Source organism: Miniopterus natalensis, chromosome X (assembly GCF_054644295.1).
Source record: "Miniopterus natalensis isolate mMinNat1 chromosome X, mMinNat1.hap1, whole genome shotgun sequence".
Lineage (NCBI taxonomy): Eukaryota > Metazoa > Chordata > Mammalia > Chiroptera > Miniopteridae > Miniopterus > Miniopterus natalensis.
Window position 1 is genome coordinate 17,599,805 of NC_142103.1, and position 21,354 is coordinate 17,621,158.

Here is a 21,354-nt window from a genome sequence, read left to right on the forward strand (position 1 = left end):
AAAACAATAGCCAAAGTCCTTGCAATGGCCTACACGCTATGATTGCCCCATCCACATCTCTGTGACTTCATTTTCTATGACTCTCCCTCTCACTCATTGGCTCCAGCTACCCAGGCCTCAATGCTGTTTCTTCAACACGCCAGAACTCCTGCCTTATAGCAGTTTCACTTGCTGTTCCCTCTACCTGGAAAGCTCTTCTATAGATAGCCACATGGTCACTCCCTCACCTCCTTCAGATTTTGCTCAAATGACAACCTCTTGGTGAAGCTTTGCTTGTCCACCTTATTTAGCCCCTGTCATCTCCACTTTATCTGCTTTATTTTTTCCATGAAATTGATCACCTTTGAATATATTACAAAATTTACTTATTTCTCTGTCTCCTACTACTAGACTTTAAACTTCATAACAACAGCTATTCGTGTTGCTTTTGCTCACTACTGTATTCTTAATTCTGAGAGCAGTGATTAATACATAGTATTATTCAATAAATATTTGTGGACTAAATGAAGACACAGTGTCAGACCTTAAGATGCCAACGAGTGGAGCATAATGGTTAAGAGCATAAGCTCTAGAGACCAACCAGAGCTGGGTTGTAATTCTGACACTGTATCTATCAACTATGTGAAATTGGGAGTTACTTAAAATCTCAGCCTTCTTTTCTTCATCTATAAAACAGAGTTCTTAATAGTATCTCACAACAGTATCAGGACTGCTGTGAGGTTACATAAGACAAGACATAGAATGCGCTTAGCAAAGTACATGGCACATAGTAAGGACACATAAAATGTTAGCTGTTATACAAATTGATATGGTATAATAAGTGCCTTTAACAGAAATATGGGCAAAACATAATGGGAACAATGAGGGAGTGTGTGAGTAACTATGCATTAAGTGAAGCAAGGAACACTTTAGCGAGGAGACCTGAATCTGAAATGAATTTCCAAGGCAAAGGGGAATAGCATATGCAAATACACAGATTCCACAAAGGGTCTGACATTTTTGGTGGGGCAACAATGAACAACTGAGTAGCTCAGATCAAAAGGTTTGTGAGGTGGAAGGGTGGGAAATAACGAGAGCTGAGGTCAGGCTGAGCTCTGAAAGGCTGAGTCAAGTTAAGGAATTTGGCATTGATTCTAGAGGGGAAAAAAGAGCCAAAAGGAGTGCTTAAACAGGACAGTAACATGATCAGATTTGTTTTACAGGAAAGTAATTCTGCTGGCAGTGTGGATGAAAGACTGGAATCTGCAAAAAGAGCTCTAATGGTCCAGGTAAGAGATAAAGCCTGGATTATAGCAGTGGAAATGAAAGGAATGGCCAGATTCCAAAGACGTTTCTGAGATCAAGTGGGCAGGATGTGGTAAATGAGGAGACATTGAAGGGAGAGAAAAGAGTAAAAAGTGATCACAGTTTCTAACTCAGGAGATGGCATGGGTATTAAACAATGAACTGACATCAAGTACACTGTCAAAGGAGTGGTTTTCTTGGGAAAATGACACATACCTAATTCTGTTTTGAACATATTGTTGATGTCTGTCTTCCCCTGGGCATATAAGTTCTTGGCATGGATTGTCCACTGCATCTTTATATTTTCAGTGCCTAACACATTGTTGACTAAACCAATTTTAAGCCAAAGCATATTTTAAATAAAATACTGCATATGTAGAATTTCACAAAAATTACCTCTCATTCCTTTACAGTTAACTCCCTTCTCTAAGCTTTTGATTCTATTGATCTTGAAGGGGATCAGAATATGTCACCCCCAAATATGCCCTCCTTTGCATAAGAATTATTTTGAGTAGAAGGCAACAAGAAAGTCTCTACCCTCCCCCTTTCTACCTGAAAGCAGAGCATAAAATTCCCTTTGTGAAGGTATCTTCCCCTCACCTCTCCTTTACCAGGAAGGGGAAACTGAATCTTATCTCTGCATAAACAGGACTTTACTAAATAACCCTTATCTTCCATTAGTCTTCTCTAATATATATTAACCTTCCCACAATTTACCACCCCCAAAAGCCTAAACTCCCCTTTTCTTTGTCTTTTCCTTCTCTGCAGACTTATTGCTCTTTGTTAAAATGATATATAAGCCCCTGGATTCAATTGTTTTTTTGGGATCTGTCCTATTTTTCTATGAAGGCCTCCATATGCATACCATTTCCCGTTAGTCTGTCCTTTGTCAGTTTATTTTGTAGATACCAGCTGCAGAACCTAAGAAGGTAGAGGAATTTTTTTCCTCCCCTACAATCTTTCAAAAATTCTAAGCAAAAGTTAAATGCTATAACACCCACACTGATGTTCCACTAATCAAGCCCACCAAACCTAGATTTACCCAAGAAAAGCATTAATTTTAGGTAAACCATATATTTACCACTTCAATTGTCAAGAAGAAATTTTACAAGTCTCCAGCATAATGGAGCAAAGAGTGGCATAATGCCACTCTTCCTTTCTGCCTTATGTTTATTGAGCTACTTTTGGAAATCAATAAACAGAGAGCATAACAGCCAGAATCCTAGGCTTGGCATGACCAATGTGGAGGTGAGTGATTTGGTGTGCGTCACTCTGTAGGCCTAACTGTACAACAAGCGCTTTCAAGTATTCTATTTTACACGGGTGCTAAGAAGGCGAGAGTGAGAATGTAGTTCAAAAGAGATATAACATATCACTATCATGAGAAAAAAGAACACACGTCAGGAAACTAAACTCCATTGTGCTTACTGTGCCTCACTGTAACTAGCACTAGGTTAAAAGATAAGAAGCGATATTAAACTCCAAAGGCATATGAACTAGAATAGAGGCCTCTTTTAACTGTCCCAATAGAATGAAGTGAAAGAAGCCTCTAACAATCTTTTTCCCTGAAAACAACAGATAGAAATGATACTCAACTATGCCAGAAAAAAAATCTTTAGTACTCCAGGGGGTCATTACATTGTGTGTCAGAGAACTACTATGCTCCGCATTTAAAAGGCTTTATGTTCAAACAAAATTGAGATTTACACAGAGATTTGGGGGGGGGGGGGCATGGATGGAAGTAGTTAAAAATCTGTAAGTAGGATTGTTGAAATAAGCATAACACAATATGGTACAAATAGTCCCTGTTTTTAATAGTAACCAATGACTGGAAACTTTATGGTGAATTAAACTAATAAAAGCAAACCCTTTTCCCTAAAGCAAAGCAGTTAAAATTTTCTCCACTACATTAGTCGGTGCAGGTTTTCTGGAGGAAGCAGGCCTTGAAGAATGGGCAAGCTTGAAATAGAAAAAAAGCAGATTGCAGGCATCTAGGTAAGGGGACTAGGAATAAAGGCACAGAAGCAGGAATTCAGCACTGATTCAGGTCTACCACAGTTAGGCATGGGGTCAGGCAAGGATACTAAGATCTGTGAAGTACAGTTCTTTGCCTTAAATCAGTCCAGAGATTAGCCAGTGAAACAAACTGCCAAGTAAGACATGGTCATATCAATGTCAAAGTACATATGAAGTACTGTTATAAGACAAATGAGGAACAATTTTGCCTGCTTGATTCAGGGAAAATAGAAAGAAGTAACATATTTGAGCTGAATCTTGAAGGATGAGTAGTGCTCTGCCCTATGGGGAAAGGGGACAGGATGGGCATTCCTGGAAAATCAAGAAGCATGGACAGAGACGTGAAAGTGACTGTTTAGGGTACAGACCTATTTCAGACAAGGCAAACAGCATGCATAGGCACTAGGAAATTAGAACTGAGTCAAAAAGGTAAGATGAGGCAATATCAGGAAGGATCTTGTTCTGTACATTACAAGGAGCCATCAGAAGATTTTAAACCACAAAATAGCATAGTCAGATCTGTATTTTGGAAGAAAAAAAAGCTGGTGGCAGTGTAGAAAATGAATTGGGTAGAGACCAGAGACAGAAGAACCACTTAGGAGGCTACAACAAACATTTAAATGAGTGTCATGAGTGTCAAGGGCCTAGATGATGTGAATGACAACAGGATTTGAGGGGACAGATTCCATGGGCATTTGTGGGTGGATAGGAATTTGTAACTACTTTGATATGTGGGTATATGGAGTGTTTCTGACTGAGTTAAAAAGATAACTTATGGATGTTGATAGCATTAAAGAAAATTCAAAAGAGAGAAGCAGGGTTGTGTATAGATAACTAAAATATATTAGTGAATGACCATTAACGTCTATCCAGTTACTCAAGTCCGACACCTGGGAATCATCCTAGGCTACTCACTTACTAGTCAGTCACCAAGTCCTACAGATCCCACTTCTTTCACATCTCTTGACTTCAGCTCATCTTTATGGTTTCTAGACCCACTGCTATCATAATCTGCTGTAATTGAAGTTCCCATTTCTCTCCTGAGGTTAACAGTCTCTTAAGTGGTCTCCCTGTCTCTAGACTGCAGCCCCCATCCAATTCATCCTTTATAGTGCTACCACATGCTCTTTCTAAAACAAAAATCTGAACATTTTAATTAAACTCCTGATTGAAACCCTTCAAAGCACCTTTCTCCCCCAGTAGCTTGCAGGATACAGTTCAAATATCCTGGCTGAAACAAAAGGCCATTTTAAATCTCAATCCTGCCTACCTCTCCTACAACTCTCACCATGTACTCTTTGCTTCTGCCACATGGAATTTCTTGTAGTACATTTTTAAAAAACAATGTCTTTATCGATTTCAGAGAGAGGGGGAGGGAGAGGGAGAGAGAGACAGGAACATCAATGATGAGAGTGAGTCATTGACTGGCTACCTCCTGCACGGCCCCTACTGGGGATCGAGCCGCAACCCAGGCATGTGCCCTGACAAGGAATGGAACTGTGGTCTCCTGAATCATAGGTCAATGCTCAATCGCTGAGTTACGCTGGCCGGGCTTTTGTAGTACTTTTAACAAGCCATGCTGTTTCAGCCTCCATGCCTTTGCACTTGCTATCTGCCCTGAAACACCCTTTCCTTCCTTCTCTCATATAGTTCACACCTAGCTCAAACACTAAAGCCTCCAGGCAGCTTGTCCTGACACCCTGATTCACAGGCCAAACTCTTAAACTTGTGTGGTACCTTCTGTAGCTTATTACAATCCAATACTATAGCTGTGGATGTATCTATTTCACTGGTCAGCAAGGACCCTGAAGCTGCAGGATATGTCTCATTTGACTTTGCAGAATCGAAAAGTATCTGGCACATGGACCGGGCACTCAGAAAAGTGGAGGGAGTTGTTTTAGACCTACTATCGATGTGCTTGAAGAACATGTAGGTGGAGAGATCCTATATATATTGTTATGTGAGAAGGGCAGCATGCACAATAAGATCTCATTCTTGTTTAAAAAACCTAAAGCTACTGAAAGGAAATGAGAATTGTGGAGCTAAAGCCAGTTCAGGATTGGAGGCAGCGAGTGAATAAGTCAATTGAGAATGGCCAAGGACAGAACCCTGAGAAACAGCAACGTTTAAGGGGTGGGAAAGGAAGAGGCAGCAGGGATACAGACAAGAATAAGGAAAGACAGAACCACAGACAGCTGAGAAGAGTATGTTTAAAGTAGGGAAAAATTCGTGTCAAATACTATAGAGCCAACGAAACCCCAGGAGAATACTGTTGAGCAAGTGAACATTTTAGGTTCTCTTTGTTTACATCACACTTGCCTCGATCAATACACAAGAAGCACAGGGGACAGCTTAGAATAATGTTTTAATGTTCCACTTTTCATGTTTAAAATTAGTTATATTTAATCTTCCAGCTGAGACCAAATGAAAATCATTTAGATATTTTAAATGACCTAAAACTATGATAAAGCATTTGTTAAACCAAGAAGATGGAAACATTAAAGTATTTCAATACCTTTTTTCTTTTCTTAATTACCTCTTATTCAAGTATCGATTATTATTTCTTAAAAATATCTAACATGGATTAGAGGGGAGGGAATTTTGTTTTATTCGAGTTTAAATTAGAAGTTTGGTAGCCTGAGTTAATATAAGCTGTCTGACAACCTTTAAACATCACACTTTTTCATTTACCAATTCTAATAGAATTCTTTTTCCTAACACATTTTAATTTTAATTAAATGCTTTTATGCAACTGTAATTTCTGATAAACAATAAGGTACTTAAAAAAACAAAAGAAGAGAAAGAAAACAATAAAGTACTTTGTGGAAAACAAATCATAGTACATAACAATAGTAACTATAAAATAACAAGCATACCCCTGTATCTGTATCAGATTTTGATGAATTTAGGCTTTCCTGAGAAGGTGACGGGGACACACGTCCTGGAAAAGAACATAACTGTAAAAAGGCATGTATATATACATGCACACACACACACAAAATTAGAACTAATGACACAGGAACACCTAATTAATAGTCATAGAATGTAACATTCTAGAAAAATACATGTGAAGCACTAACTCTTTAGGCACCAAAATATTTGTTTTGATCATTTTTACATAAAATCTTTATAAAATGGCTTCACCATTTTCCCAATTTAATAAAGTACTGTTAAATTCTCATTGTTTATAGTGAATAAATTCTTGTCAATCATAACAAGAAGTAAGATGAACAATTAAGGGGCAGAAAGGGTCTAGGCTGGGGTAAATTTCAAGGGGAACTGAAAATAGTTTTTTTGTTCCAGGCAGGGCAATAAAAGAAATATATAGCAAACATTGTTTACTATATTGTCAACACACTATCATCTTCAAATATGTATTATAACAATGCAAGCAATACACACAGGGCTCCTAAAATACATAGGGCCTCGCTTTCAAGTCTAGTGGATCTTCTTAGATTTCTTATGTTCCTCAAATTGCTCCTTTGACTATACTCCTTTCTCCCATCCCTTAACTTCTTGTTTTCCAGTTTCGGTTGGTTGGAGATGGGAAGGAGGGGTTGGAAGGGAGGGGTTTGTGGAGAAAATTTATTGCAGTTAAATAATTACAAGAAAAGAATCCCCAAACTCAAAGCTCCTAATTACATCAATTCTACATACATTTTCTGGTAACTTAGCATGATACATAAATATTTTACATAGTTGTAATCATTGTGTACACATGTCATGTTCTGAGGTTTCTTTTCCATTTAACTTTTTTTCACATACCCTTTGATGAACTAACAAATCGCATTTACTTTCCAGCTATGTTTCCTTAGTCATTCTTTATTTATGTATATATATATTATTCTAATTCTTTTTCTAGATTAATCAGAATTTCATTTTAACATCCGATAGAAATGAAGATTGCCAAGGGAAACTAAATGATTTTGTTCTCATTAGCTGATGACATGAACTCTGCATTACATCTGAAAGTCAAAAGCTTCATAGTAGCTTTTTTCACTGAGTTTCGATGCTTTCTGCTGTTGACTTCCGTTTTACTTTTAGGTTTGTGGCTATTATAGAAAGTAGTGGTTGCTGCAAAGGATTGCCAGATAAGAGGGCATCATTATGCCTAAAATGTAAAACTGCCAGGTATCTTTGGGTTTTTAAAGCCCACAAGTAAGTGAAAAATACCTTCAGTATTGTATTTCATTCGCATATTGTTGAAATAGTCAAAAGCATTTTTTAAAGCCCATATTCTCACTACATTGTCTTGTCCAGCTGAGGCAAGTAATCGGCCACAGTGAGAAAATTTCATGGTCCAAACAGCTCCCTATGAAAACAAAGGAAGGTTCAAAGTTATTTTAAAAATTGAGACAGTAAGCCAAAATTAAAAAATCATGCCAAATTATACATACTAAGATAATGCTCACATTACTAACACCACTCAAAGACAACAGTCCAATGGTGCTACAATACCACAAAGAAGGACTTCTTGAAGAAAGGTGAGATAACATAGTTGTAGTTTGCCATAATGTAAACTAACAATTTCAAGATCCAAAACCCTGTCCATCTATTAATGGAAATGGGAGTTCTGAGGTGGCTGGAAATCTACAATGTAAAGTACAAATCTTAGTTTGGGATCTCAGTTTCCTAGCTGAACATAAGGGGGAGTAGGAGAGTAGGAGGCAGAGCCTTCAGCATAGCACCAACAACTCCTGACTAGGGCTGAGGGAAGAACGTGACCCACCTTAGCAGTGGCTCTCATGGTAGTGGGCATTTGAAGAAGTGTTGGAATGGTGTGGTCTCCTCTAGTTTTTCTCCCAAGAAACAAAGTTTCACAGTATATGGCTAGAATTTCCAGATAGATAGTGAAAGCAGTCGGCAAGTGTGTGTGTGTGTGTGTGGGGGGGGGAAGTTTAAAGAATGTAAACCCTTAAATTGGAAAGGCCAAAACCTACTACAACAAATACTGTTATAACTACTATTACAAAAGCAGTTCTAAAAGATTATCCAAGTTAGAGGCAACAGCTCATTTACTGGAATAACATTAATTTCTACAATATTCAAGTATATTAAGAAATTTGTCACTTGGAGCCTACTACGAGATTTTACTTAAGACTGTAAATAATGAAAGAGTCAATAAAGTATAAGGAAATTCACCAGATGCCTTAAGGAAGTTGCTATAATCAACTCAAACATTTTATATCTAGATTATTATTTTTGTGTTTATTTTTGTTTAAAATATTACAGATGTCCCTTTTTCTCCCCAATGACTCATTCCACCCCATCCCATCCCCCTCTCCAGTCCCTCTTCACACCATTGTCTGTGTCCTTGGGTTGTGCATATATGCATATAAATTATTTGGTTAATCTCTCCCCCTCCACCCACCCGCCCTCCTCCATCCCTCTGACATTTGCCAGTCTGATATATGCTTCCATGTGACTGAATCTATTCTGTTCATCAGTTTATTAAGTTCTTTATATATCTAGATTATTAACACCAAAGTTTAAATTCCAATCTGGCTGCCATCTGATATATGTTTGTGGTTCTTTCTTTCCAGTTAGGCCAACCTTTAGATTTAAAATCTAAATAGACACGGAGATTATTATGCTAAATGAAATAAGCCAGTTATGAAAGACAAATAACATATGATCTCACTTATATGTGGAATCTAATGAAGCAAATAAACTGATGAACAAAATAGAAACAGAGGCATGGATACATGGAACATACTGACAGCTATCCGAGGGGAGGGGGCCTTGATGAAAGAAGGTGTGAAGGGATTAGCCAAAGAACATACATGCATAATCCATAGACATAGACAATAATGTGGTGATAGTCAGAGGGAAGGGGGGCGAGGTGGGCAAAGGGGGGCAATGGGGACATCTGTAATAGTATAAACAATAAAAATAAAGTAAAAAAATTTAAATAGATAAATGCATTCCCTGATCAAGGACCCATAGTATTATTTATCCAGTTTTGAGTTCATTACTTCCTTCCCTATATTCCTAGCATTTTCAGGGGCAATGTAACTTGTGTACTTTATATCTACTTTGGTACATTTTAACTCTGAGAGAGAATTTGTATCGCTACCTCTCTCCTCGTTTTAGCTGTCACTTTACAAAATATATTGAGATTTTGAAACAGTTGTGTAAATTATTTAAAATATAATGGGGAACACTTTAAATATTTTTCAAAATGATAGACCACCCTCTAATTTAACTGTTTTAAAGTTTGGTACTTTTACATAGCTTTCTTAATGATATAGGACTAGTGCTTACTTAATTCAAGAACTCACTTCTTGAATAATAATTCAGAGACAGACTCTGCGTTACCTATTCATTGAATCGTATTAACATCAATTCACTCTTCTTGAGTAAGGCTAGCAAAGTTACATACATAAGAAGAGATCTGTTTTGTAGAAGCCAAAGTATTTCTCTCAATGAAAACAGAATCAATACTGAAAAATAAAAAGGTTGCTTACCATATGTTCACCACTAAGATCCTGCACCACTTTGATCTGATCAAAATCATAAGGTCCTTTGAAACCATGCGCTGCCTTGAATTTGACTGGTCTTGTGTATGGCATTCCTTCATCATCACTTGATGAAGGATCATCTTGATCGGTATGAAACACTAAGTAGAAAAGCAACAGAAATCATATCAGCTATGCAGATATAACTACTATCATATTTTCATATCCACTGCTTACCAAGAAAATTCATTCAGTGGAGAAGCAAAACTTGTCTATTACTAAATAGCACATTGACTATGAGCATACATGGAGTCTAGTGCCAGATTCCCTGGGTCCAAATCCAGTTCTGTCATTTATTAACTGTGTGAACAGAGGCAAGGTACCCAACCTTTCTGTGCTTCAGTATCCTCATCTATAAAATGGGGATAATAGTGCTACTTACCTCAAAGGGTCTTGATGAGGATTAAATGAGTTAATACATGTGAAAGTGCTTAGAACAGTGTCTGGCACAGAATAAGTATTATATAAGTATTCATTAAATAAAACAAATGAGTACCATTACGACGAGGGCATAGGAAGTAAAATTAGAAAATTTACGTAATTTTGAAAATATTTATAAAAACTAAATAGCCTTACATAACTAATTTAAAACCAATTCTTGAACACTCAACTCTTCTAGGTTGCCAGTCACAAAGTATGTACAAATTCATGTTTAAGATGCATAAATTCATTTCTCTTCCCACTTATAAAATTAAGTGATGATTTATTGAAATGCTAAGATGTTAGCTATAAAGGTTTATTACTTTCAATAAAATAGAATGCTTCTTATAAACTACGGGCTAAATTTAGATAACGACAAATCAAATATTCGGTTGAAATGTTCTATTTCACTTACCTTCATCTCTAACACTTTTAACTTTATTTACAGCACGTTCACCATATTCCTCAGCAAGGTGCTTTGCTCTCTTTACTGATTTTCCAAGGAACTTCTTTAGTTGAGTCCTTACCAAATATACAAAAATAAACCACACCAAAATTATTTCTTATTAATTCAACTAACTATAAAAGTTCAACAATTCACTGATAATCTCATTAGCTATGACTGGTAAAGCATATTATTTTCAAGGAACATGTTTGGGTTTTTTTACATAAATAGTAGGTCCTTGAGTTTCTAAATCCCTTGTTGTATAGATTACAGGGTGGGGCAAAAGTAGGATTACACTTGTTAGTATGGAGAATAATGCAATTAATAAATAATAATACAAGAATAAACTCGTGATTCATGTACTCACAAGTGTAAACCTATTTTTGCCCAGCCTGTTTATTCAAGGCAATATCGCTACAAGGGAAACATAGGCACTTCCCCCAATATACAATACTGTATACTCTAGAACACTGGTTTTCAATGGTGAATGATAATCAGTTGGCGAGTAGGGGGTGGGAGGGAGGCGTTTAAAGCACAGATACCTGGTACCCATCCCCAGATGATTTGATTTGGAGGGTCTGGGATGAGGCCATGAATCTGCAGTGAGAATTGCTTTGAGAAAACTGCTTTAGAAAGCCACCCTTACAAACACACATTACCAGAAAAAGAAACTAAAGACATATGTACTTACAAAATAGAATGCTTTGGTAGCCTAAGATGGCCTCTTGTCCCTTCTCTTTCAGTTTGGGTATTTGCATGCAACACAGTTAGGCAGAGCTTTCCCAGTAGGTATTCCCAAACAGTGTAATGTAAGTATGTATTTCAAGCTTCCATAAATAGGATTCACTATTGTTTTTTAAATTATCTACATCTCAAATTTCATATATTAAGATTATAAAAAACAACAAAGCAAAGTACATGATATTTACAACCAAAATACAAGTTATAAATCAGAGGTACATTTTTACCAATTCATGGGAGCTCATGATATTAAGGATAGAATTTTTAAAAGTTGCTAAGCTATATATACAAAGATGTTTAGAACAGGTAAAAAGGTAGGGATAAACTCAATTTCCAACAGGGGAATGAATAAATAAGTAATTGTATACCTTACAATGGAATGCAATAAAACAAATGAAACCTCAGCTCTTTAAATGTACTGAGCTCTTAGTTACCTCAAGGCCTTTGCATGTGTTGGTATTTCTGCCTGGAACACTCCTCCTCTAGATAATTTCTCAGACCAAACAGAACTCTCTCAGAAAAGCCCTCCTTGACTCTTCAGAACAGGTTTTCCTGTTATATAGTCCCACAGTACCCCATACATTTCTTTTATAGCAGTTACTACAAATGCAGTTAGATTTATCTGTGTAATTACATGTTCACTGTTTGTTTCTCCTATTGAATTGGAAGCTCTATGAGGGCAGAGACTATGATTGTCTTCTTAACTATTGTATCTGCAGCACCAAGCTCCCATATCTGGCTGATAAAAAGATTACAATATATTTACTATGGGTATTGATATGAAAAGATGTCCATTATATACTAGATATATATATTTTTAAAAGTAAGTTCTTTTGACCCAGTGGATCGATCCCACTTCTGGGAATATATCCTAAAAATCCCAAAACACCAATCAGAAAGAGTATATGCACTCCTATGTTTATAGCGGCATTATTTACAATAACCAAGATCTGGAAACAGCCCAAGTGCTCATCAGCAGATGAATGGATAAAAAAGCTATGGTAAATTTACACAATGGAATACTATGCAGCTGTAAAAAAGAGGAGCATTTACCCTTTGCAGCAGCATGGATGGACCTGGAGAGGATCATGCTAAGTGAAATAAGCCAGTCAGAGAAAGAAAAATACCATATGATCTCACTAATATGTGGAATCTAATGAGCAAAATAAACTGACGAACAAAATGGGGGGGGGGCGAAGCAAGTTGACAATCTATAGGGACAGTATAATCCCACTTTTGGGAGAAAAACAATTCTATGTAGAATTATTAACTCTGATAATTTCTGGGGTGAGCATATGAGATACTTTAATTTTCTATATTACAGATTTTTGTATTACTTTTGATAGTTAGAAAACACAGACGATAAATCATTTTTTTTTGTTAATCCTCACCTGTGGATATTTTTTCCCTTAATTTTTTAGAGAAAGAGGAAGGAAAGGAAGGAGAAAGAGATAAAAAAAAAAAATGTTGAGAGAGACACATCGATTGGTTGCCTCCTGCACGAGCCCTGACCAGGGCCAGGATTGAGCCTGCAACAGAGGTACGTGTTCTTGACTGGGAATCGAACCCGAGACCCTTCCATGCCCGGGCCGACACTCTAACCACTGAGCAACACTGGCCAGGACAGTGATAAATCATTTTTAAAACCACTATAAGGTCTATGTTCCTATAATTCTGAAGTTATATTTTCTGGATAACTATAGGTTTACTAATACTTTAAGCAAGAAAAATGATAATTTAATCATTTTGGATGAGAACATCTCCAAAATATATACTTTTGTGCCTTCTTCAATGAAATTTAATGTTCAATACATTTCTTTCCTTAATAAACAGGGCCAGTTACCATCATTACTGTTCTTTAATATGTTTAGGGCCTTTCAAAAGGTTTGCAAATGGACCATAATATTGGTTCCAAGCCTTGAAGACAACAGAGAAGGGCATGGGGAAGCCAGACCCTGGACCATTCTCTTCTGAACAATTAGTTTACTCTAGCATTCAGAGCAAATATTACCGTGTTCTATATGTGTCATGACATGAGGAAAAGTTGAAACTACTGCCATATGAATTGGCTGTGCTATGTAAGAGTCATTTTTTCTGATTCCTCTCTTGTAATTGGAATATTATTTGACCTTCTCATGTGTCAACTTACAGGTTGTCATAGTTTGGTGCTTCTATTCTGTTGTAAACTCAGATACCAGATGACCAGATTTTTAGAAATTATGTAAGAAGTAAATATAATGGCTTTGAATAATGAGGGGGGCTTTTCTTTTAGAAAAATGCTGAGCTTTAATACATGGAATAAAAAACATCTTTCCTGGATATTTATATGTCTCCTGAATAATCCCTTATTCTCCAGTTCCTGATAGTTGTCATTACTAGACAGCCAAGGTCCAGATATCTGAAGGTGTTATCACAGACCTGCATTGTGAATATGCACCTTTTCTAAAAATTCTCAAGAGTTTTCTTTGCTACACTTTCCACACTAGGAAAGATCAGATTCAAGTGGAGAACTTGTTTTGGGCCTGAATTATTTTATTTTATATTTATTTTATATTTTAGGCTGAATTATTGCCAATTATGTGACTTGTGTATAATCAAGCAAAATCTATATGCCTGCCACTGTGCTAGGTTTTTGTAGGAGAAACAGAAGAATGGCATGATCACAATCCTTTTGTAACATACGGTTTGGTTGTTTAATATCTATTTACCTTTTTTTAAAAATCAGAAAACAGTTTAAGGTAATATAAAATAAAGGGCAAACGTAAGTTATATAGACTATAGGTGAAATTCAGAAAAGGGAGAAATTTACTATGAACTGAAAGAAGTCGGGAAGAATCTCAAGTAGTTGGGTTTAGACAGACAAAGAGGATTTGCAGAGATGAAGAGAAAGGGAAAAGGCAACTTCAAGGACAATCAAGTTCTTCTGACACTTCTGGTACCTACTGTTAGAAAAATTAAGCATGATGCAAAATTTATTGATCATTTACTATATGTCAGATGCTATATGACCAGCACAGCCTCAAAGACCCCATAATCCATTGGCCAGCTGTAGGGAGTGATGGTAGATGGACTTATAAATTGGATAGAACACAGATATAAAATAGTATAGTAGTTCTCATATTTTTTAAAAAATAAAAGCTTGAAATAAGAAAAGGGATGTATTGTAACTCACGTTTTCTGTTTTAACCTTCCACCATCAGTATCTGTTGGTTGAGACTGTAACTTCTCTTCATCATCGGACTGTGCCGCGTCATTACTACAAGTGGAAGAAGTACTTTTAAAAGAAACCATTTCTCTGACACTTCTCAAAAATCTCTCTATATATACTTACTGTAGAATTAGCTAATCAGAGTAAAAAAAACTTTGTTAAAATGCTTTATGTAAGTTTAATTTAAATGATGACTCTGAGAATTTAAAGATTTGAAAGATCAAAGAATACAAACTTTAAGCAGGGTGCATTGTACAAAATGTAAATGAATGCAATTTAGGAACTTAAAAAACCCCACTACAAACAAGGCTTTCTGCTGGGCAAAATATGCTACACAGAAATGACAAATTAACTTGTAAATATCTTCCTCCTCACTCACCAGGCACATCATGTATTATACTTTAAAAAACTTTGCTTTCACAGAAATGATTCCTTAGATCTACCTATAACCCACAGGAAAGTCAATCACCTTACTCTAAAGCCATTTTCTGACCCTTCAAATTATATATAAAATCTCTGATCCTTAAGCAAGGTTTCAGAAGACCAAATGTTCATACCAGCATGGCTTTTTAGCTTCAATATGTTTTAATACTATCTCTAGTATAATATAAATCATTTTTAAAAAGGAGAAACCAAATATTATGGGATTAAAGATATATACTATTTTCCCCTAGTAATTGTACAGTCCTAAGAGAGAACAAAATTTAAGAATATATACATTAACTATTTTAATTCAAAAATTTTTTAAAAAGGTTGAATAAAACCAAATTAGGGACTATCATAGTTCATAAACAGAGAAATCTTCACCACTCTGAAATACTGCAAATTATAAATAATAACATTAGATCATACCTTACATATTCCTTAGTCCTTCTCATGATGTGTAGAGTGAGAGGATTAATACCTGTTGGCAGTTTCTCTTCTGCAAGACTCAAAGGTATTTCTTCTCCAGTATCGAGGTTCTTAATCATTACACTGGCTAAAATTTCCTGAGGTAAAAAAATAACACCAAGAGAACTTATAACTGATATATATTTTTGAGTCTACAAAATCCTCAAAAATTTAAGTTAAGGACTTGCTAGATACATTCAGTAATGTGCACAATAATTTTTAACATCTTTAGTGAGATATAATTCACACACTGCAAAATACACTCATTTAAAGCGTATATAGTGCAATGATTTTTAGTATATTCACAGAGTTGTGCAACCATCACCATTATCTAAGTTCAGAACATTTCTACTACCCCAAAAAGAAATCCCATACCCATTAGCGGTCATACCTTATTCCCCTCTCCTTCCAGTCCCTGGCAACCACTAATTTACTTTTTGTGTCTATGGATTTGCTTATGCTGGACAGTTCAAATAAATTCAGTCATTCAGTATGTGGTCTTTTGTGATTGGCTTCTTTCACTTAGCACTATGTTTTCAAGGTTCATCCATGTTGTAGCCATGTATCAGAACTTAATTCTTTTTTTAAAAAAAAAAAATGTTTTTATTGATTTCAGAGAGAGGAAGGGAGAGGGAGAGAGAGAGCTAGAAACATCAATGATGAGAGAGAATCATCAACTGGCTGCCTCCTGCATGCCTCCCATTGGGATTAAGTTTGCAACCCAGGCATATGCCCTGACCGGGAATCGAACCTTGATCTCCCGGATCAACCGCTGAACCACGCAGGCCAGGTAGAACTTCATTTTTAATTGCTGAAAAACAGTCCACATGGATGGATATACCACATTTTATTTACCCATTCATCAGTGATGGATGTTTGTGTTGTTTCCACACTTTGGCTGTTGTGAACTTGTGTATTTTTTTATGCAGACATATGTTTTCATTTCTTTTTGGTGTATACATAGGAGTGGAATTTCTGCGTCATAGTAACTCAATGTTTAATAGTTTGAAAAACTGCCAAACTAGTTTCCAAAGTACAATAATTTTTTTTTTTAATGTTGTTCACAAGAAACAAAAACTAAGATTTTTGCTTTAAAACTTCATTCTGAATAAAGTGGCCAATAGATATAGACTAAAATTAAGTGGTAAAAAGTATTGAGACTGTATGCACTGTACATCATCTAACAATCATAAAAACATACATATCTATAACATCAAGTTCTTTTTAAGCCCACTTTCTATAAAATATAGGCCTTGTGTTCAATGTATTTATTCCAGCATAAAATTGTGTGAAAGGACAAGTTTAAGTCAGAGTTGCAAATTCCAACATATTAAAAAAACAAAACCTAAGATGATCTTCATTTTCATTTTTTTCTTCTGTTATGATTTAATCATGGTAAAATATACATAATATAAAATTTACCACTTTAACAATTTTTAACTGTATAGTTCAGTGGCATCCAGTATGTTCACACTGCTGTGCAACCATCACGACCATCCATCTCCAGAACTTTTTCACCTTCCCATTATGGTTTTTATATTTTATGTTTTTAAGAACCAAAAAAATATAATTATACCTCATCAGTAAGTTCTCTGCCAGAGTTGGATCTAGGTCGCTGAGGGCCCATCACTTCACCTGCTATTGTCTGCCCATCAGGTGCTTTTCCATTTTCCTGAAATTATAATTTTATAAACAGAAAGTAGACTGAATCAATTTCTATAAATATTCAATTATTTATTACCACACATGTTTCTAAAAAATTCCATAATTCAGATGATGGAGCCTACTGAAAATTTAAATGGAACGCTCCATTTCAGCCCTTTATTACTCCCAGCATTCTGATAAACATTAGGTACCCAAACTATTGCCGTCCATGCAATAATGTCTTAGTAGTCTTAAAGCAAATAAATGTTCTATTTGAACCTGACCCCAAAGCAGTTTTCTACTCGTAGAATGCTAGCACAAAGACTGCCATTAATCAGGGCTATATGTGTAGATATTTCAAAGGCAGGGGTACTCAAATTCTTTCTGTAAAGAGCCAGGTAGTAAATATTTTAGGCTTTTTGCTAAACAAATAGTGTCTGTCACATATGCTTTTTAAAAAACATTCCTGAAAAATGTAAAGACCATTCTTAACCTGGGGACCCTACAAAACAGGCCACTGCCAACCACTGCTCTAAGGCTATGACAGGACTACATAGTGTCTTATCTCCCAGCCTGCTAAACTGCTCCAATCATGGCTATCACATAAGTCCAAGAATTTGGATTTGAGCCCAAGGATTTGGCTGTGGTAAAATTCATGTTATCAAGTCCTTTCCATTGCTTCATATGTAGATATATATAGCACAGTGTACGAAGTTTCTTTTTCATGATTAGGAAAAGGAAATTATAAAAGTCTTCAATTTTGTCTACTATAGTTCAGGCAAATGAAGATTGTAGCTGGTGTTTATTAATATCAATAATGTTATAAATAGCAGCATGTGTCATTTTCTGAATGCCTACTACATGGCCAGGTACTTGGTATACATTAGCTCATTTTATCCTTGCAAGAAACCTTTAAGGAAGGTCCCCCATTTTATCAATGGGGCATCTGAGACTCAGGTGTTAAAGAGCTTCTTGGAGTTACCCAGCTACTTAGTAGCAGAGCTGGAAAAGGGATATAAGGAGGCCAGGTTTGGGGGATAAGGAAATATTTGGCCTGGAGAAGAAAGAAGGTTCAATAATCAACAAACAAGCAAATTGAGGAAATTTGATAAAGCCTATATCAAATATAACATGAATTCACCAACCTGGGCAGTAACTATTTTATCTCCACTGGTAGCACTTGCCAAATCAAGAGAAGGCTGAGAATCCTTGACTGTACTCTCTGAAGCCATGCTCGTAGTTAGAGTATCAGATGTAATATTCTCTTTGGGAACTGTAATAATAATAATAATAGTAATAAATATTTATATAGGACTTTATACATTGCTTGAAAAGTACTTTAACCTTTATTTGTTTGATTCTTATAACAATCCTGTGACAAAAGTGGTTTTATTATTCTCGTTTTATATATGGGGAAACTAGGATTCAAACAAGTTATTTAAATTCCTCAAGGCTTTTCAACTTAAACATTAAGGGATCCAGTGCTCAACAAATTTAATTTAGATATTAAAGAGTAAAAAAAAAAGAGAGACCTAGGACCTGAATTCAAATTTTAACTCTCAAATCCCATATTCTTTTCACCACACCACTGGCTCTCCAATGGTAACAGATTTGAAAGTTTGAAGTCTGTTGAAATGTTCAATTATAGTGATGTAACTAATCACCAATGTAAACACTTTCACTTTTTATTACTAAAATAATTTTTACAACTCAGTCATCAACGTAGTTTACATAATATAAACTGAGACAAAATCAGAAATTTAAATAAGTTCAACTCAAAAATCTCCCCACAAAAGTACTTATTTCTCAATTAACACTTGCCATCCAGATCAGGTGTTTTAAGAGCCTCAAACTCCAATTCACTTTTCTTTTTTCTTGGTGGTGGAGCAGGTCGAGATGGAGGTGGTGGCCTAGGAGGTGGGAAATTAGTTGGAGGGGGTGGGCGTGCTGGAACAGGCTTTTTTGTACTAGCCACTATATCAGGTTCTGGAGTAAGCTGTCTTGGGGGTTTGGCAGGGGCCAATTCTTCCACCGTAGCAAAATCTTTAGCAGATGAAGAGTTTGAGGATGCAGATTCTAGAACATCACTTCCTTTGATTTCCACTGCTTCCTTGTTCAATACTTCTGTTTCAGTTTCAGGCACATTAAACTGCTCAGTTGAACTTATTTCAGTTAACTTAGTGGTTTCATCTATTGGCTTCTCACAGGTATCATCGGAAGGAAAACATTTTTTTGGTTCTAATTCAGTTTCTTCAAATGCATTCTGACTCTCTGCCGTTTTGGAATCTTCCTGTAGTACTTGATCTACGGCTAACAGTCCAGGTATATTGCTAAGATCTGTTCTAGCCACGAGAGGACTGGCAGTAGCCTGATCAGACTGTCCTTTCCCTTTGGAATCCAAAGAGTCATCTTCAAGCTGTAGTACTTTCTGAGTCTCCTCAATAATACTTTCAATAATCTGATGAAAGGTTGAAAAGCAGATTTTAAAATGTGAAGCCATTCACAAGAACATAGTAACAGCTAATCATTTATATAGTACTTACTATGTGTCAGGCAATGATTACTATCATCATATATAAATGAGGGAGCTAAGGCATAGAGGAATCAAGTGATTTGTACAAGGTCGCAAAGCTTGTAAGTGATGAAGCTGGCACAAACGTAGGCAGTTTGGTTCTAGAATCTGCACTCTTAACCATTATAATAGGGAATCTGTGTTAGTACATGTAATCACGAAAGCTTAATCAACCCTGTGTAATAAAGTTCAAACCTAAATTTACATTTCAGATTCTTCATGTCATGGTTCATTTACATATTTATGCCAACTTAGTTGTAGTAACAGCCTGCTGATTTGGGCCTAGTTAGCAAAACCATGAGAATTAAAACCACCTAGTACAAGAATTCAAGTTGTTTAGCTCAAGCCTAGACAGGAAAATCCAGCAGATACAAGGAGGTCAATGTTCTTCAACAGAGTACACCTAATACCCCACTATTAAGAGGGATGACAGGGCTGTGAAGAGTTCAAACGCCCAGCACACCTTACCTTGTCTTTTCCCCTTTATTTCTTTTCTTTTTTTTTTTTTTTAATATATCTTTATTGATTTCAGAGAGGAAAGGAGAGGGAGAAAGAGAGATAGAAACATCAATGATGAGAGAGTCATTGATCGAGCCCGCAACCCGGGCATGTGCCCTGACCGGGAATCGAACCCTGATCGCCTGCATCCTAGGTCAACGCTTAACCACTGAGCCACGCCTGGCCGGGCCCCCTTTATTTCTTATCTGTAGCTAAGAAATACAGATAGGTTTTCTATGTGTTTTACCAACATTTAGAAGAAAATATATTTTCTATCCAATCTTGTCATTATTGACACATTAAATATCCCAGCCTGCTTATCTTTCCACCTCGCCCAACCATGGATGGCTTCTGCTTTCTCAATTCCTTGGCTTCAGAAAGTTAACAGAATGTCTCACATGCTAACTTGAACTGTTATTGCTGTTGAATAATATTCCTGATTTCCCAGCATATCCCATTATTGCTTTTTCTCAACCTTCAAATTTTTCATCCTAGATGTACATCACTTTTGCCAGAGGAATATTAACTAGAGTCCACCTGATATTTTTTGTTAATCCTTGCCTGAGGATATTTTTCCACTGCTTTTCAGAGAGAGTGAAAGGGAGGGAGAGGGAGAGGGAGAGGGAGGGAGGAGGAGGGGGAGGGAGAGAGAAAGGTTGATGTGAGAGAGACACATTGACTGGTTGCTACTGGCTGCCTCCCCCATGTGCCCGCGGGGTGGGGAGTGAACCCGCAACCCAGGTACGTTCCCTTGACTGGGAGTCAAACCTGTGACCCTCTGGTGCTCAAGCCAATGCTCTAACCATTGAGGATGCCAGCCAGGGCTGGAGTCTGCCTAGTTAGGTGGTTACTAAGAACTGAGTGCCTTAATGATAACAGAAGCCAAATTACAGTGGGTTTAAGAATGAGTAAAGTGAAGATACAGAGACAGTACAGTCCACAGTTTTCAGAAACGTGGCTATAAATGGAAGAGGATGCAAGAAAGTGACCCAGCGTTTTTATAAATTGAGGGGAAGGAGCCAAGGGGAGGGAAAGCAACAAAGCTCTGGCAGAGAAGGGAAAGAGGATCTACCATGCATTGGATCCAGTACACACATTCTTTCTTTAATCATCATAC

General features: G+C 36.6%; 1 protein-coding gene across 2 annotated transcripts in view; it reads right to left on the bottom strand.

Moving 5' to 3' along the window:
* WDR44 (WD repeat domain 44) overlaps nucleotides 1-21,354 on the bottom strand; it is a 76,093-nt gene that overhangs the window by 16,492 nt on the left and 38,247 nt on the right. For both annotated transcript variants that reach the window (XM_016202707.2, XM_016202706.2), the window contains 9 exons: nucleotides 18,989-19,625; nucleotides 18,313-18,440; nucleotides 17,100-17,195; nucleotides 15,485-15,621; nucleotides 14,597-14,680; nucleotides 10,654-10,760; nucleotides 9,768-9,919; nucleotides 7,474-7,612; nucleotides 6,177-6,241 (listed from right to left, as the gene is read on the bottom strand). In XM_016202707.2, coding sequence (XP_016058193.1) covers nucleotides 6,177-6,241; nucleotides 7,474-7,612; nucleotides 9,768-9,919; nucleotides 10,654-10,760; nucleotides 14,597-14,680; nucleotides 15,485-15,621; nucleotides 17,100-17,195; nucleotides 18,313-18,440; nucleotides 18,989-19,625 — 1,545 coding nt within the window. The remainder of the gene's footprint in view (nucleotides 1-6,176; nucleotides 6,242-7,473; nucleotides 7,613-9,767; nucleotides 9,920-10,653; nucleotides 10,761-14,596; nucleotides 14,681-15,484; nucleotides 15,622-17,099; nucleotides 17,196-18,312; nucleotides 18,441-18,988; nucleotides 19,626-21,354) is intronic.